This window comes from Pelodiscus sinensis, chromosome 6 (assembly GCF_049634645.1).
Source record: "Pelodiscus sinensis isolate JC-2024 chromosome 6, ASM4963464v1, whole genome shotgun sequence".
Classification (NCBI taxonomy): Eukaryota; Metazoa; Chordata; order Testudines; family Trionychidae; genus Pelodiscus; species Pelodiscus sinensis.
This window is the reverse complement of record NC_134716.1, coordinates 99,651,764-99,668,854: the sequence shown is the minus strand read 5'-3', so window position 1 is coordinate 99,668,854 and position 17,091 is coordinate 99,651,764. Positions and strand designations below refer to the sequence as shown.

At 39.8% G+C, this 17,091-nt stretch overlaps 1 protein-coding gene across 2 annotated transcripts; it reads left to right on the top strand.

Moving 5' to 3' along the window:
- The first annotated feature begins 3,568 nt into the window (after positions 1-3,568).
- ISL1 (ISL LIM homeobox 1) lies at positions 3,569-16,293 on the top strand. 2 transcript variants are annotated; one of them, XM_006139524.4, is made up of 6 exons: positions 3,569-3,918; positions 4,666-4,855; positions 7,532-7,791; positions 10,026-10,309; positions 11,665-11,832; positions 13,962-16,293. In XM_006139524.4, exons 1-6 carry the CDS (start codon positions 3,891-3,893, stop codon positions 14,076-14,078), a joined length of 1,047 nt encoding a protein of 348 aa, XP_006139586.1. In that variant the 5' UTR covers positions 3,569-3,890; the 3' UTR covers positions 14,079-16,293. The 2 variants fall into 2 exon arrangements, with proteins under 2 accessions (XP_006139586.1, XP_006139585.1); XM_006139523.4 differs by having other exon boundaries at positions 3,575-3,918; positions 10,023-10,309.
- The last annotated feature ends 798 nt before the right edge of the window (positions 16,294-17,091 follow it).

Here is a 17,091-nt window from a genome sequence, read left to right as displayed (position 1 = left end):
CTTTATGGAATATCAAGGGTTAATCACTGCTTCTTTTAAAGGCACATAATCTCAAAGGAGCTTCTGACCGTGGTGAAAGCTATTGATTGTTTGTATTGCCATACACTTGTTAGTTAGAAGACAACCCCTCGGTGCCCCTTCCCTCCCCAAAAAGTAAATAAATAAGGAAAGGAAAGTAAAAGGAACAAAGAGAAATAACAGATTTTCGGAAGTGTCTAAAATACGTACAAATCCCGTTTTATGTCTTCCCAATCACGTGTATATTGATATCATAAAAGAGAAATCCTGCGGCAGGCTTTTTCTCTAAATACCTTACTCATTGAAACTGGCAGTTCCACTCATTATTCCACGCCCTTAAACCCGATTCTGATGCTGGCTAAATATAGAGCTTTGCCTTCACAGGAACGCGAATCGAATACACAGTAAGCAAATCAGTAGCGGGGGGGGGGGGGGGGGAAGCTTGATCAAAGCCTCAAATCCCTCCTTTCCTTCCCAATCGTGGTTTGGTGGGGCGGAGACAGGTTTCTTGCTTATTGCACATCGTTTGCAAGATCAAGCTTAAAATTCAATCACCTCTGCTCGAACTATTTTTAAAAAGGGGGAAGAAGAAGAGGGGGCTAATAGAATTAAAACCAGATTGAGTTATTTTCAAGTAAACAATGGTGTTCGGCTTGCAAAGCAGAGGCAGCCTTTCAGAAATGGACTCCTGATTGTAATCCCCCTCGTGTTTTCGCAAAGGAGAAGAATGCAGACCATCTCTGGGAAAAGAACACATGGGCCTGACATAGAAAAGACCCTCTATATTAAAGTCACTTATAATTCCCATCGATGTTTATAATTAAGATCAGGACTCATTTTTAAAGTTACACGTGTATTTTTATTTGTGGTCCACCAAGGTCTTCCATTCATTTGCTTCCGCAGTAGGTTCATTAGTATGCCACGTTCAAGAAGGATGAGAATTATTTCTGTTCCTACATAGAAATTTACAAAAGGTCAAAAAAATGTGCCTGCGCTCGTGACTTTAGGTAGATAAATGCCTCTTTTGAACACAAGAGGTCGCTACTGCGATCGTGAATTACAAACATTGTCTAAACTGCTAATCACTGCGAGATTTATTCTTCAACAGACGCATTTTAAAGTGTGCGATTGGGTTTTCTTGGTACGTTTGTTACTTTGGTTTGGTTTGGTTTAGTTGTACATATGTGGTGGGAGAAACGGTATAAGGATGAAGAAAGAGAAAGGTCTGAAAAGGAGAATAAGATTTAATTTGATTGTAAAAGTTGCCACATGAAAGCGTTAGTATTTTGATTGCGATATGTCCATGTAATACTTTTCTTGTTATAGTCACTAACTACAATGGCCTGATGATATCTCCCCACAAATGTCCCAGACAAAACTCTCAAACATTCAGCAATGGCGATGGCTCCCCCTACTCTGAACTGACTATACAGTAATTTTGACGCATATATTTAATATTCATTTATTATGGAAAGTCTTCTACAAGATCGCATAGTGGGTGATTAGGAAATCTTTGTCTGCAATGTGTGTGGGGGGACGAGGGGGAGACGGGTTGTTTACAATATACGTGTTTTAGTTGTGTTAATGTGGCAGTGCCCATTACCAAAAGTTTGAGCCAGGCAATTTATTAGGAATTGCAATCATCAGCAATAATTCTTGCTCTTTACTTATTGGGTTACACGGCTAATACACAATGTGGGATGATAGCATAAATAAATAAATAAAACCACGCTGGTTTCAAGAAGGTTAAATGGTCGCCTAGTTGCAACTTCTAATGTTCATTTAAATGTCAAATATATAATATGTATGTATTTACAACATATTTTCATTCTGACATCTTGAAATCATATCAAGACAGCCAACTTTAGTATTTTTACTGAAACCTTCGATTCCCTTTTTCTTAGATGTACATACACACTGCACATTGCACATGAAATCATCTTTCAGATGGAGTTAGGATTCCTACAGGATAATTTGCTTTGTAATAGCATAATAATCATGAAGTTTACATTTAATAACTTTTGGGCATTTTATCGCAACACAGTTTCAGTGTGTATACATATTTAGTTAGACTGTATTTTTTCCTTTTATCCAAATTCTTGCCTTGTCAGTTTTCTTTAAAGAAAGGGACGTTGGGGGGGGGGGGGGCACGTTTATTTCTGATAAACACTGTTTAGAAGCCTCCAGCTGGAAGGCGCTTAGATAATAAGAGGATGACAGCGGCATAAGAACCCATATAGAACGAGACACAGCGAGGTTCTAAACAAACTCTAAAAAAAATTGTGTAACGTATTGTTTCATTTTGGATAGTGGGGTAATAACGGTATAAGGGGGATATACAGCCTCACGTTTTTAACAACGAAGAGGGTCAGGTCATAGTATGATCAAAACCTGGTTGTTGCAAATAGACAAATAAATAGGTGCCTTAAACTATAAAAATGGGCATATGTTTTACTAGATTTTAAAGCTTTAAATAATTGAGAGTCAAATTATTAAACCAGCAGCTCCTTAAAGGGCCATTGAAATTGCCTGCGGAAGGTTTCGTGGCCCTGAAGTTTCGAGGACTTTAGCTTTAGGGTCACCTGTGTACCGATGTGCGTAACTGAAAAATCATAAACAATATATAGGGGACCAGCTAAACAATATTTCTTATATTTTAATTGCCTTGAGTAACTTAATGAAATTCTCCGCGTTTTTCAAAGAAGAGGTACATTTAAAGACGTATGTTACCTCCAGAATTTGCACTGCTATAAATCCAGACAAACTATGGTAAAAAGAGGGTAGAGTTAGGTTTTGCGGGGTTTTAAAGATAAATTGGAATGTTTGCCATAGAGAAAGCTAGACTTTACTTTGCTATACGACGTATATATCCATTATTGTCCAACCGATGATATTGGAGAGACCTAAACGTCAATTTAAAATAAAGGAGACGTAAAAAGGATTTGAAAAAGAAAAGAAAATGGACTGGTGACATTTTGAGGAACAGTTTAAGGTAAATATTTGCATCTTCGATTTCGTGTTAGCATAAAACCCAAGAAGCGGCAATTCACAATTTCAAGGGGAAAGGAGAGTGGGAAAGACAAACAATTAAACCTTGCATCTGTGGCTTAATGCAGCGCGTATTTCTTTTTCTCCCGTGACAAAATTGGGTTAGCCCCTAATCTAACGGGGGTAATTTCTGTTGCCTAAGAAAGACAGAAACCCAGGAAGAAAATAGCTGACTCCTCCAAATAGGGAATTGTAAATACTGAAATGTAAATAGACAGAACCCCACTCTCCCAGAAGTTCGGGGGCCAGGGGAGTCTGACAAGCGTCCGCAAGAGACAGAGCAAAGACTGTAGAATGCAGGGTGCCAGGGGCGCTCGGAAGGAGACGGGTGGCAAGAATCAAGTCTAGAGGGGAACGCAAGCGAGGACTGGGAAAGTTGCCCCTGCATCCCCGAGCCGCAGCAGCAGCGTCGGAAGGCTCCAGCGCCTGAAATATGATAATCAGAACAGCTGCTCTGCGCTCCCTTCCACCAATGGGCGCGGGACAGGCTTGACGTCCCCGCGCGTTACGTCAGGCCAATGGAGATCCAGCCGAGTTGGAGCAGAGAAGTTTGAGTAAGAGATAAGGAAGAGACTAGTGCCCGACCAGCGCTGAGTCCGGCTCCGCAGCGCCTCTTCCAGTCCCACCACACGGGCAAAACTGGACTGCTCGGCAGCGCGAGGGAGGGCAGTGCCGCCCGGCGCCTCTGCCCCGCCTGCAGCCCTGCTGCCACTAGCTCACGCTTTGCTCTTGTTTTTTAGCAACAGCTTTCAAACCTACTTTGGGGTCTTAAAACGAAAGCGCACACCACCATTCCACTGTGGACCATACACCCTCTTACAGATATGGGAGACATGGGAGACCCACCAAAAAGTAAGGCGGATTTTTTTTTACCGTTGTTGGAATCGATGTGTCTGTTGTAACCGTGTCAGTCAGGGAGCTGCTCATTGGAACTTCACTGGAATGGTAGAGAAGGTGCCTTTGTTGCCATGCCTGCATGCTTGCTGTGTTTTAACTTCTTACCCCTGCATTTCCCTAGCCTTGAGTCCTGCTCCTTGAAAGGTTGGGGCGCAGGCAGGATTGTCATGGTGTCTCCAGGTCTGCAGACTGAGCTATCTTCGCCTTAGACTCCCAATGGCTCTGCCTGACTATACAGCACCTAGCCCACTTAGGCGAATTAGCATTAGGCGTGCGAAGGAGAGCAAAGTGACAACTGCTTGTTCAGAATATCGAGCCCTGCGTTATACGGGAGAGGGGTTTAAACATCCACGCGTTCAGCTCCCAACGCTTCCAGCCAAAACCATATTCATATGTTCCCCTGGAGCGAAACAAAAAATTGCAAAACGAGGGAGTTTGGGTTGCGTGCCAGGCTTGCAAAATTAGAAGCTTCACACCGAAGGCTGTTCACATCTGCATTTTAACATACGGTCCGCCTCCTTTCTAAATGAGGCAAGGTTTTGATGGCACACTTCAATTACCATCCAAAAGTGCAATACTCTTTTTTTAAAAAAAAAGTCTAAACCTCCCAGAGAACGCCCTATAAGAGATCGACACTAAAAGTGTGTTTATCTCTGTAGGAGAGTAAACGGTTAGTCAATCATGTATTTATTTTCATTTCAGAAAAACGTCTGATTTCCCTATGTGTTGGTTGCGGCAATCAAATTCACGATCAGTATATTCTGAGGGTTTCTCCGGATTTGGAATGGCATGCGGCGTGTTTGAAGTGTGCAGAGTGTAATCAGTATTTGGACGAGACCTGTACGTGCTTTGTTAGGGATGGCAAAACCTACTGTAAAAGAGATTATATCAGGTACGCCATTTATGCTGTTTGATTATTTGGTTAGTTTTGCAGTTATAGAGACAGGCAGAAGAAGTGTGATTTTTTTTAACGTTAATGATCCAAAGGTACAAGGACAAAAAACTTCTAGTTAAGTGTATCCCATAAATTAAAATGAAAAATATAAAACGGTCTGGAGTCGCTAGGGTTTGTAAGGACCTCTCCTGGTAAAGCACAACTTCCTGCAGTATGTGCTGTGATCCTAACAAAGCAGATCATCTAAATGTATTTTAAATAACATAGGAGCGACGCAGAGCTGATAGCTTTTAAACCTGGAAAAAATGCATCTCTGAATTTACGAGTTACAGGAAGACTAAAATCATATGCAGAATGAAGACACTTCAAACATGTATGCAACGGGCAAATAAACCTATTTACAACAGGGCCTATTTTTTAAAAAGATGGTGAAGTTGACAGTTTCTATCTGAAGGAAGTTCCTTTTTTGTAAGGTAAAAAGACAGACTACAGTATTTCTTTGCTAAAATAACTGGCATGTAATCTTTTTAAATATTAACCCCTTGGTGATATCTGGATGCCTTTTCTTTCTTATCTTATCTGTGCTGATGAATTAGACAGAGCAGATCAAATTGCCCATCATCTGTTCGCGAACAATTGGGTATATTTAGATAATGGAACTGCTTCCTTCCTCACATTAAAATCTGGTAACTGATAAAATGTGAGAGTTGCCAATCCTAACACTGTAGCGAAACCAAAGCAGAACTTGGGCGTATTTAATATTTGTGCTCTTGGGTCATATTTATCTATTGCTATCCTATAGTGTCATCTGCTAGGTTTGTACACAGCAGTATTTTGTATATTAACTATGCTGTGTTGCCAAAACGTTGTTACAGAAACTTTCAGGAGTAAATATCATACATTTATTGATACCTTTTATAAATTAATTTTATACCACTTGAATTCTTCCAATGATCATACGATAGTTAATTCCTTAAAGCCACATCTTGTGAAATTATCCTCAACGTTTTGCAATGTTGAGAACAATCCACTGCTTTCCTGGCTTTACTTTTAAAGGTATCGGGGAGTGGTGTTTTTATCTGATTTTATTTTTTTCATCATTCTGCTTTGACTCTTTCCCATTTTCAAAAGAGAGAAAATGTTTGGGAGTATGATCTGGTCATTCCTGTGTCAATTTCATTGAGTAGAGGAAATGAATAAATAAATTGCATCTTTGACAATTTTCTGCAAAATAATTTTAATTTGTTCAAATTATTTAAAGTAAAAGGTGTACACTCTGTGCTGGGGCGATTTTGAATTAGACTCTCAAACAAATATAAACTCTGAAGCATACGTGCAAAAATAACTCGTGTTCCTAGTAAGTTATTATGTTTAGAGATCGAGCAATTTTTCATGAAAACTCACAGTTCGAAGTTTTAGGTCTGAGCACAAACTAAATACATTGTACATAACACACATCCTGCTATGCATAGGCACACGCATAAGGTAGGAATACATGTATGTGTGTGAATATACACAGAGCATAGAGTTTGTGTGCATTCTAGAGGGTATTTGAGAGAGTTTATGGGTGTGTGTGCATATTATAAACTACTTAGGAGTGTGTGAATACCTATATACATACCTATCTGTGCATATGTTTATTATACTAGCTTGCCTTTTTAATAAAACAACTTAGCTAAATCATATTCAGTGTGAACCGATACACTGTGGAGCTTGCGAAAGATGATTCAGAACTGCAGCTAATAAAAATATATCTGTATAGATAGATATTGCTACCTGACATGTCCCTCTCTTTCCGCATCGAAGAGGACTCAAGCTACAGCACAGTAGCTATTAAAGGTGTATAAAACAAAGAGGCAAATGATTTGCTCTCTTGAAATACCCGTAAGGAAGTTTTCCTTTCATTTGTGTTTGAAGATTCGTATTTTCTTTCGTTCTAAGGCTGAGCGTTCATCTTAAAGTGGTGCTGATGGGGGTGGAGGAGAGTGGAAAGGTGGAATTAAGAAAAGGGCTGGAAATGTACTTTCATAGAAAGATTACCCTACAAAAAAGAAGGCGGAAGGGGGAAAATTTCTTGAGCCCGGTAGTGCCTGGAAAAGTTCCTTCTTCGGTGTTCGGAGAAAGGAAAACTACAACTGTGGCTACTGACAACCCTAGTGTGCAGGAGGCGGCAAAACTCCTGAAGGTTTCATTCAAAAAGAGAGAGAGAGAGAGAGAGAGGCTAATAGGTTTGTGTTTGTGCAATGGGTGTCACTCTCTGTCATCGGAGCCAGCCTTTATTTTACAGATTATACACAAGCGGGTTGCTCCAGCTCTGGAGCAGCGTGGGGCAGCCAATGTGCCCTGCGCCCAGTGTGCGAGCCCCCCTCGCCACCCTCTTTGCTGGGCAGCTCAGGCTCCGGGGAAGCAGAGGGGTTAGGAAAACCCTGCCGGAGGTTTTGTGTGTGTGTGAGAGCGAGCAAGAGCTCTGCTGCTGCCTTTTACAGCGGCCAGATCTGGGCACCGGCAGTAACTGAATCCGTTTTATTCCTTCCCCCTCCGAGCTTCTGAGCTGTAAAGACTCGTTTAACTAGCGTGCGGCGTGTGGCAAGTCGAGCAGGGCCGGGGGGCTGCAACCGACTAGGGGGTGAAACCTCTTTTCTCCTTCTTGTCTCTGGGCCGGGCCCTGCTCAGGTTATACGGCATCAAGTGCGCCAAGTGCAGCATCGGCTTCAGCAAGAACGACTTCGTGATGCGAGCGCGCTCCAAGGTGTATCACATCGAGTGTTTCCGCTGCGTGGCCTGCAGCCGCCAGCTCATCCCAGGGGACGAATTCGCGCTGCGGGAGGACGGCCTCTTCTGCCGAGCAGACCACGACGTGGTGGAGAGGGCCAGCCTGGGAGCGGGGGACCCGCTCAGCCCCCTTCATCCCGCCAGACCGCTGCAGATGGCAGGTACTCCACCAGCCCCCCGAGAGAGAGCGAGCCGCTGCCACTGCAGGCCACAGCCACTCTGGGCCACTAGCCGCTGCCGCGGCTTTGTTCCAGTCCTTCCTGCCTCTGCCCCGTCCGCCTGTACCGTACAGCCCTGCAGTAGGCACACATGTGTGCGTGTGTAGCCAGGCACAGCTCTAGAGCTCTAGCCATAGGGGTGAGCCTTCCTGTAGAAATAGCAATGATATAACCACACATATCGTATCATTGTGTATATATACACATGGAGATAACAATATGATAGTAACATGGCACACCTGACAATAGAATAGGTGTACACACACCTGTCTATATGCATGTACACACCTATGTATATATCTGAAGGCATGCAGTTTTAACTATATATATCTCAAACAATATGGGTGTATGTATACACTAATACATTATAGATGTGTGTGTGTGTGTGTGTATAATTTGTATAACGATACACACACACATTATATATAGTATTTATATGAATACCTGTGTATACACACATTTAAATCAGTATTAAAACCTTGAAATCTAGTGGTTCACTGAAAGTTCATACCTCAGGTATTGCATGTGCATTTGTCTAAGGAGAGCCTGGAAGAAAGAATGGATCCCTTTAGGCATAACTTTTCTCTTTTGAAAGTTGAATAGATAGATAATATGATGTGTTTATAGCCCATTAATATTATATCACAAATCCAATGTCCGTTATTTTTTTACCAAAACTTTTGAAGCAGATTGTTTTAAAATACAAATAGAAAAGGGGTACGAAAAGACAGAGACTTAATACTACAGGCGAGCACTTAGGCTGTAATTTAAAACTGTCAACAAGCTAATCTTCACTAATTGCCTTTTAACGTGATTCTGCCTCCTTGAAACGTTTTTTGTGATTTGATGAGAATTTCATCTTAAATTCTGCGTTGCAACTTTAGACTTGATCTAACATACAGATTTACTTACACTTTCAGTTTTCGAAGTATGCATTAGATATTTACAAAACCCTAAACTTTAGGAAGGGGGACATCTTTCACAAACAAAGTTAACAACACAAGATTGGCATGGAGTAGTACTAGCCAGGTAACTAAGGCTAAGGGATATTTACAAACACAACCATGTTTACTCCTGCACAATTTCTTCTTTTGTATAGTTTTCAAATGACCTGTGCATATATAGCAGAGAAACACATAAATAATAATTCCAGAATTTCGAACTGATTATGCTGATTTCTTCAAGCATATTTGTGCATTTCTTAAAAGAAATATTGTGTCTGCAAGCTACAAAATTGCTAATATTGGGGGCTCTTGTTCCGAATTAATCTCTGATGTTTTCTTGTGACATCCGGAGAAATAGAAACCCGATTTTACAGTACAAAGTGAACACTCATTGGCCAAACTTTTAGTAACTTCTCCCCTTTATTTTTGGTCAAGTGATATTTAGGGCATTCTAATAAATTCATTATTTGAAGAAAATAAGAATATATGATGTAAAAGTAAAACGATATATTTCTAACTTTCGAAATGGCAGTGTCCTCTTGGTTCCATTTCCCGACGGTTTCCATGAAAATAAATCAGCTGCCATTTCCCCCATCACCTTTTATGACTTTGCAGTAGCTTTAGATTTGTAGGGCACAAAGTGACATAACTTCAGGTTCAACCTCCAGCTTCCCCAATAGCTTCTTCTCTCGGGATCTCAGGATGTGCCTTTCACATGTAAGGTTTTCTACAATGTACACCTTGCTTTGTTTTTGTGGAGCCGCGATTGAAAACTGCTGGTAGCCAGTTGATGTAACTGGTCTTAGGCTGTAATAATCTGCATACAGGAAGCAGTCACACAAATTATTCAAAATGTTCCCTGTTACTAAACTTTTAAAGCTAAATATCTGTTTTAGTGGTTTCTCCATGAATAAATAAATACTCCCCTCCCCCACACACCCCATGTCTATTACAACAAAGTAGCATATTCCTTGTCTGCCGGAGATAAAATGGGGCTGAGCTGCTTGTTTATTGTCCCCCTCTCCCCCTCCAAAATTGTCCGTGCAGTAGGAAATGGCAATAATGGTGTGATTCTATCTGCTCTCAGGGGAGAGATAAGGACAACAGCTCAGAGGTGAATGTCTGAATGACCTTTTCAGTAAGGATCTGCCCGAGAAAGCTCTGAGTCTTTGTAGATTCTCTACTTCTTCCTTATGGAGATCTTGTTCGTTCCTTCCCCTTTCCTTGCAGCAGAACCTATCTCTGCCAGACAGCCCGCTCTTCGACCCCACGTCCACAAGCAGCCGGAGAAGACCACCCGAGTCCGGACTGTGCTTAATGAGAAACAGCTTCACACCTTGAGGACCTGCTACGCTGCCAACCCCAGACCCGACGCCCTCATGAAGGAGCAACTGGTGGAAATGACTGGCCTCAGCCCGAGGGTCATCAGGGTCTGGTTTCAAAACAAGCGATGTAAGGACAAAAAAAGAAGCATCATGATGAAGCAGCTTCAGCAACAGCAGCCCAATGACAAAACTGTAAGTGGCTGCAGCCTGTGCTCCTAATGGAACGTTCCTTTCTGAACTGGAAACGATCCTTTGATCTTGAAATCGTACCGAGACCACCTCTGACCAGCTTTCTTTGGGGCTTGGTTTTGTCTGGGCAGATAAATGATGCTGTTTATGGGAGAGCTCCATTTTTAAGACAGTACAGATGTGGTACAGTTGCCTTCCGATTACTGTAAATATTATTCATGTATTCTATTGTCAATGCAATTAAACATAGCAAGCAGATTACACCTCCTGCTCCAGGGGACACGCCTTTATGCGGGGCTAAGGATATAGTGTGGATCAGAGTACTTTCACTGCTGTGTGAATTGTGACCCTTCGAGTTTAGGGAATGTAATAAGCCGAACACCGTGTAATAGATATTTTGCAAGTGCGGTGGACTCCTTAATAGAAAAAGACGTTCTCCCTCTTGGATGGGTTCACATAGGAGTCAGAACCACAAATGTGATGCGTTTCCTTAACATTTTCTATGTGATAAGGTGCATATTGGCATACCTGAGCAACTGCACCTACTGAGCCAAAAGACAAATGCAAAGGAAGGATTTTGATTTGTCATCCTAGACACAGAATTTAAAATTGCACAAGATGCAAACAAGTTATCTTGGCTTAAAACAGCGAGATTTCTCAAACAAGTTGCCTTTCTCCATTTTGCAACTTTTTTCTTCCTGTTGGAGCTTTTCAAAAAGCGACAAAATGTGACCAACCTGTGTTGGTGCAACACAAACGCGGATGGCTATTTTCAGGGTATTGGCTGTCCTGAAAAGACTATTAATTCATAAGGCTGCCTAGTTAAGTGGAATTGAAGGAGTTTCACTTTACCGTGTCAGAAGGCAGTAAAACACAGTGTTATCAGCACACAGTTCCTCAAGGCTCCGAGTCATTTTGTACATAACAGCCGTAGCATTTAGAATACACAAAGGGTTTCAAAGCTACTCGGGCACCCGAGGCTAGTAGCAGAGAGGTTATACGATCCAGCTAAGGTCGCAGCTAGCATGGATGCAAATATAAACCCAAGGTTGTTAACCGTTTCTTGTTCTTCACTGTGCATCGTCGGGCAATGCTATTTGGTGCAAGTAGTTAATAACCTTTTAGGCAACCGGGCATGAAGACATACAAGGATTAAGGAGAAAGAAAGTAAGCTTCTAGAGGGATAAATACAGAAATATGCTGCCCTATAGTAGAACAGGGTAAGCCATTCACAGCAGATTAACTATGTAAATAAAGGCGACTGTATAGATAAGATAGAAAAGCAGTTTATTGACTCAGCGCTTATATACAATAAAGTTAACTAAGCTCATTAACATCTTTGGGTCGGTTGTTTACAGAATATTCAAGGGATGACAGGAACCCCTATGGTGGCTGCTAGTCCTGAGAGACATGATGGGGGTTTACAGGCAAACCCAGTGGAAGTGCAGAGTTACCAGCCGCCTTGGAAAGTACTGAGTGACTTCGCATTGCAGAGTGACATAGATCAACCTGCTTTTCAGCAGCTAGTAAGTGCTAGTTCCCAGACTGAATATGCTAATGTGTACACGGGGCAGAATACTGGGTATTCTTTAAACTTGGTGTAGGTGTGCTGCTGTGAGATGTGAACTCGAGACTATAAATGCATTCCTGGTATTTACATTGTTGCAATATGTCAGTGCTTTGAATAAAACGGATTTTGTAAGACTTGATCAAAAGCCCACTTGAAGTCAGTAGAAAGGCTCCCGTTGATTTCAATGGGCTTTGGATCAGGCCCAAAACTGAGGTCTGAAATAGTAATTAAAATAATTATAGCCATAAAATTTAAAAGCAAATCTATAGAGGAGACATGGGGCATTAAAACTATAAGCAATTTATCATTTTACTCTTTGTAATCTTACAACAGCAATTACTAACCTGGGGTCCACATATTTTATTTTGCCTATATAGTATAGAATTAAGTTCAACTATATGAATATAACATCATCCAGACAGATATGATTCTTAAAACAGGGAGGGAAGGGAAGTATAAATCTTTAAGTTTGTAACTCCAGGCAAATATTTATATCTATCCCTCTGAAATTATATTTATATTTTATAAAGAGAATTGTTATTACATAGTCACATGCAAAAGCCAAACAATATTAATGGACTGGCTTAACCAACAAGAAAACAGACATTTAAGAATAAATTCTGTTCTTAACTCACTTCCTTATGCCTACGTCATTTGGCAGCTCATATGGGACCATATCATCTGCAATACTTAGGCTCAACAAGGTGAATTAAGGACAGAAGTTCAACCTTAACTCAATTTCCTGGCCTAAGTGTGTTTAAACCAGATCTTTAAAATAATAAGGTACGTTGTGTATGGTTTTTCAGTGATTCACAGTAATAAATAATAATGAAATATTACCATAGATGTTTTCATTGGTCAGACAATTTTTCAGAATAATCTTGGAAAATAAAAATAAAGGTTTATAGCACCAATATACATTTTCAGACCTTTCCCTTTAGTGACTCACTCATTTTTTGGTTTTTTTTTTAATTTGATGCTGAAGAATGAATTGGAATACCCTGCCCATTTGGAATTCCCTTTAATTTAGCAGCTGTATTATTGATGCTGTAATACAGATCATCTTGGTTCTAGAGCATCTTCTAGTTCCTCTGCTTCAACCAAGCCAGCCAGCAGGTGGGGAAAAAAAGAAACAACCCTTCCTCCCTCTTCCTCCCCCCAAAAAGCAAAACACTGAACTGCTTTGTCTGGTTTACTTGTTATGGGTTAATGGTCCAGAAAGATCTGTAAGCCCTGGACAGACTGGCCTTTGGTGGTACTAGGTCTAGCAACAGAATTCAATATTTTGGGATGTAACCAGGAAGCAATTTTTGACCTTTTAAAAAATGTCAGCTTGACCAAAAATAGAGCATATAGGAAAATAGATATATCAGGAGCATTTTGTAGTATGGACCCAGTCTAGTGAACTTTAAAATGGCTGGTGCAAATTTCTGCAATGTAAGCAAGGCCTTAATCTCAAAGTCTTCTAACCAAGAAGGTGAAAACCAAATTTGGGGTATATTAGAAATGCTAAACTCTCCAAATAGTGGACATTGTAAGACTAATATCCAATCACCAACTCACAGAAGCTACCCAGTTGTGTCTCATTTAATACAGACTCATCTTCTTCCCCATCACTCTCAGGGAAGAAGATGTCTTATTAAAAAGCAAACTCATTATGCTCATAGAGCTTTGTGCCAATTGTTATTGTATTATGTACCATAAAAGGAAGTGGGAAGTAGCCTTGCTTTCATGTCAGGAAACACAAAGTTCTTAAATAATTGATTGCAACATACTGTTGGGAATTCAAATTCCCAAACAATTAGAATGCAAAGATCTCCAAAAGTCCTGAGAAAACAGGTGTCATTAAAAACAGTTTGGGGCTTCCCCAATTTTGGTTTTAGAAATCTACTTTGTTGAGTGAATTGACTGATGAGCTAATTCAAACCTCATTCAAGTAAATGGAAAAACTCCCCTTGATTTCATTGGGTGATGCCCTTTGTAGTGCAAGTTGAGTATATATTTGTATTTCTTTTTCTTCTCCTGCTTTTAATTAATAACTATAACTACATTTGTGACTATGTCCCCTTATTTTCTTTTGGGCAGGTTAATTTTTCAGAAGGAGGACCTGGTTCCAATTCTACTGGAAGCGAAGTAGCATCAATGTCCTCTCAGCTTCCAGATACACCTAACAGCATGGTAGCCAGTCCTATTGAGGCATGAGGAACAATTCAGATTTTTTTATTATTATTTTCCCCTTTTGAAGAAATCGGGGAAGTTATCACATTGGGACTCTTGAAACTTAAAAGTATTTAACAAACCTGTAATTACCCTAACAAAGAATGCTCCATGAAATGCACGGAGTCTTGTTATAAATGACAAAGTGAAATGGTAGCAACACTGTGAAGACAATCATGGGATCTTACTAGAATAATAATAATTTAAAAGAGTAAATAAACACACATGATATCCAATGATCACAGGAGCATCGAAAAGACGTTTTTAAAACGTAGAGGATTTGTATTCATGGATCTCAGAAAAAGAAGAGGAAACATCTTTTCATTTGACTGAACATATTAGAAAGAAACCGAGATACAGAGACTGTCGATCTAGTCCACCCTAATCTGAATGGTGCTGTTTCTTATTGGGCATTGACTTGCCAAAAAGGAACTCTAATAGGTTTCACAACATCAGGAAAAGACAATCTGGCCCCGCATGGTTGAAAGATTCATTGCAGGAAGCAGGAGCTGCGTTGGTTTGCAATGTTTTTTTTTTTAATTGTTTGGGGTTTTTTTTAGTTGACTCTTACGGGGTTGTTTCCTGGGTCTCTTATAGCATGTACTGTAGATGGGGTTTTGGTTTTGCTGAGATCCATCCTCTATTGAGAAGTCTGAAGCGACTTTAAAATAGGTTTTTGAATGCCTATTTAAAAACCGACTTATAAAGCATTGCAACAAGGTATACCTCTATTTTGCCACAAAGCGTCTCGGGATTGTGTTTGAATTGTGTCCGTCCAAGAACTTTTTTCCCCCCAAAGATGTGTATAGTTATTGGTTAAAATGACTGTTTCTCTTTCTCTCTCTCTCTCTCTCTCTGGAAATAAAGAGGAAAAAAGAAAGAAAAGTTTTGTTTGCTCTTGCATTGCAAAAGTTATAAAGTAATTTATTATTTATTATTGGAAGACTTGCCACTTTTCATGTCATTTGACTCTATTTTTTGTTTTTGTTTGCTAAAGTAAAAAAAGAAAAGGTTGTACCGTGGTCTTTGAATTATATGTCTAAATCTATGTGGTTTTGTCTTTTTTTCTTAAATATTATGTGAAATAAAAGCGCCATATGCAGAATTATTATATCTTCAGAACTATTTCACTAAATAAGCGTTTGGAATATAGAGAAAATAAAACTAATAAAAGTTTCCTCTTTTATATATTTACAAGTTCACAGCTAAATACCTGAAATAAAATATTGCATACAAAGTTGATTCGTATTGAAATATAGAGTATGATATTTTATTGCAAGTATTAATAACCAGCTTGTAAATTTCAATTTTGAACAACTATATTAGGGCTGGTATGATGCCTTAAAAAATTGATAATGTTGCAAGCATTCCCTTCCCCCTCTTCTCCTGCCCTTTAACAGTAATATTACTGTAGGCATGACCAGACAATGTTGAGACACCTAAAGAACTGACATAGCCAACAGAGCTCAGCTTTTCTGAACTGTATTATTTTTTAAAAAAGTGCTGTATACCAAAGCCTCCTTGTTAAGATTGTTCAAGTGGCCTGTATTTAAAGTATAAGCGCCTGATAAAAGGGACATATTTTGCTTAGTATGAATATTATTTATCAGTGTCTGCTGTCAAAATGATTGAAAAATGCTGCAAGAGGAATAGACTTGATTGGATGTTGCTGTGAAATTTCACCATTGGTGTTTCTGTTATTTTCTTTTGACTTCCTTTCCTTGCTGCCTTCCCCTCCTGTTTTCTTCCTTTTTAATTTGGGGGAGGGGTGGAAGGTGGTGGTGAAAGCTAGAAACATGGGAGATTTGTTGGGGGGGGGGAGCAGAAAACTATAGGAGAGGGTACGATTTTTTCTCCTTTTCAAGTATTTCTTCATGCTCACAGCCATTACAGGACAAAGGATTGCTTAAAAAAAATCTTTAACAACTGAAATACACAAAGACTTTGAGTCTGACAAAGACAAATTGGTTTGCATGACAGTTTCTCCAAAGTTTCATGTTTTCTTAACATAATCTTGTTTTCTCTTTGCCTCCCCTCATGCTCCCCATCATCCTAACCCACCCCAGCTAGTCAAACTATAGAAAAACATTTCAGGGAGGGGAAGGGGGAGTTAAAAGCCTCATATAAGGATTTCAATCACCCTGATAAGAAACTGGATTCATTTTGTATGCTCAAGTGTAATACATTTTTGAATACTTGATAAATATTTAAATAAATATTAAATCTACCTTAAACTGTGTGAGGAGTAACACTTGTATTTTCATACAGGATCCTAGGGTTGATAAATATCGTGGGGTTGGGAGAGGACAGCATATCATTATTCAGTTTGGTCCAATGCATGTTTAAATTTCTTCTACTATTAAAGAGAGGGAATTTAGCACTCAGTTCTAGGAGGAACCTGGCTTGTGAACTGAAAACTCTGGTTAAGGGCAAGACTGGGCTCTTTACATGTGGCCTTTCTTTCCCTCTTTCTGACAAACTGCACTGCACACAGGAAACAAAATAACTTCTCATTGAAAATAGTGGGAATACTATTGCATTAGACTTGCCTGTTGATTGATATGTTTAATTTGTGACAAATGCTCCAGTTTAGCCCTCCTAGAGTAAGAATAACTCCCATTTAAATCAAAATGAGGGCATACTGATCAGGATTAGTCTCAATATTGCTGAGAGTTGGAATGTCCTGGCCTAGTTGTTTATAGACAATAAAAGATGCAAGTTTCTTATTTTTCTCGATTATAAGGCTTGGCTTTGGTTTTCATTTTTCACGGTTTCATTTTTCATATTTGAATTTTACATTTCTAAATAGCCATGTGTCTCCCAGCTATATATACAACAATCCCTTCCAGTTTGCTGTGCAATATAAAGTATTGTGAGAATCTAGAATACACTGCAGAGCTTCTGGAAGTTTGTGGCAATTTGACCCTTTGATGTAAAGTTAAAATGTGTAATTATTTTTCCTTGGGAAAGCAATCTCTTCTTTTATATCTTTTATGGA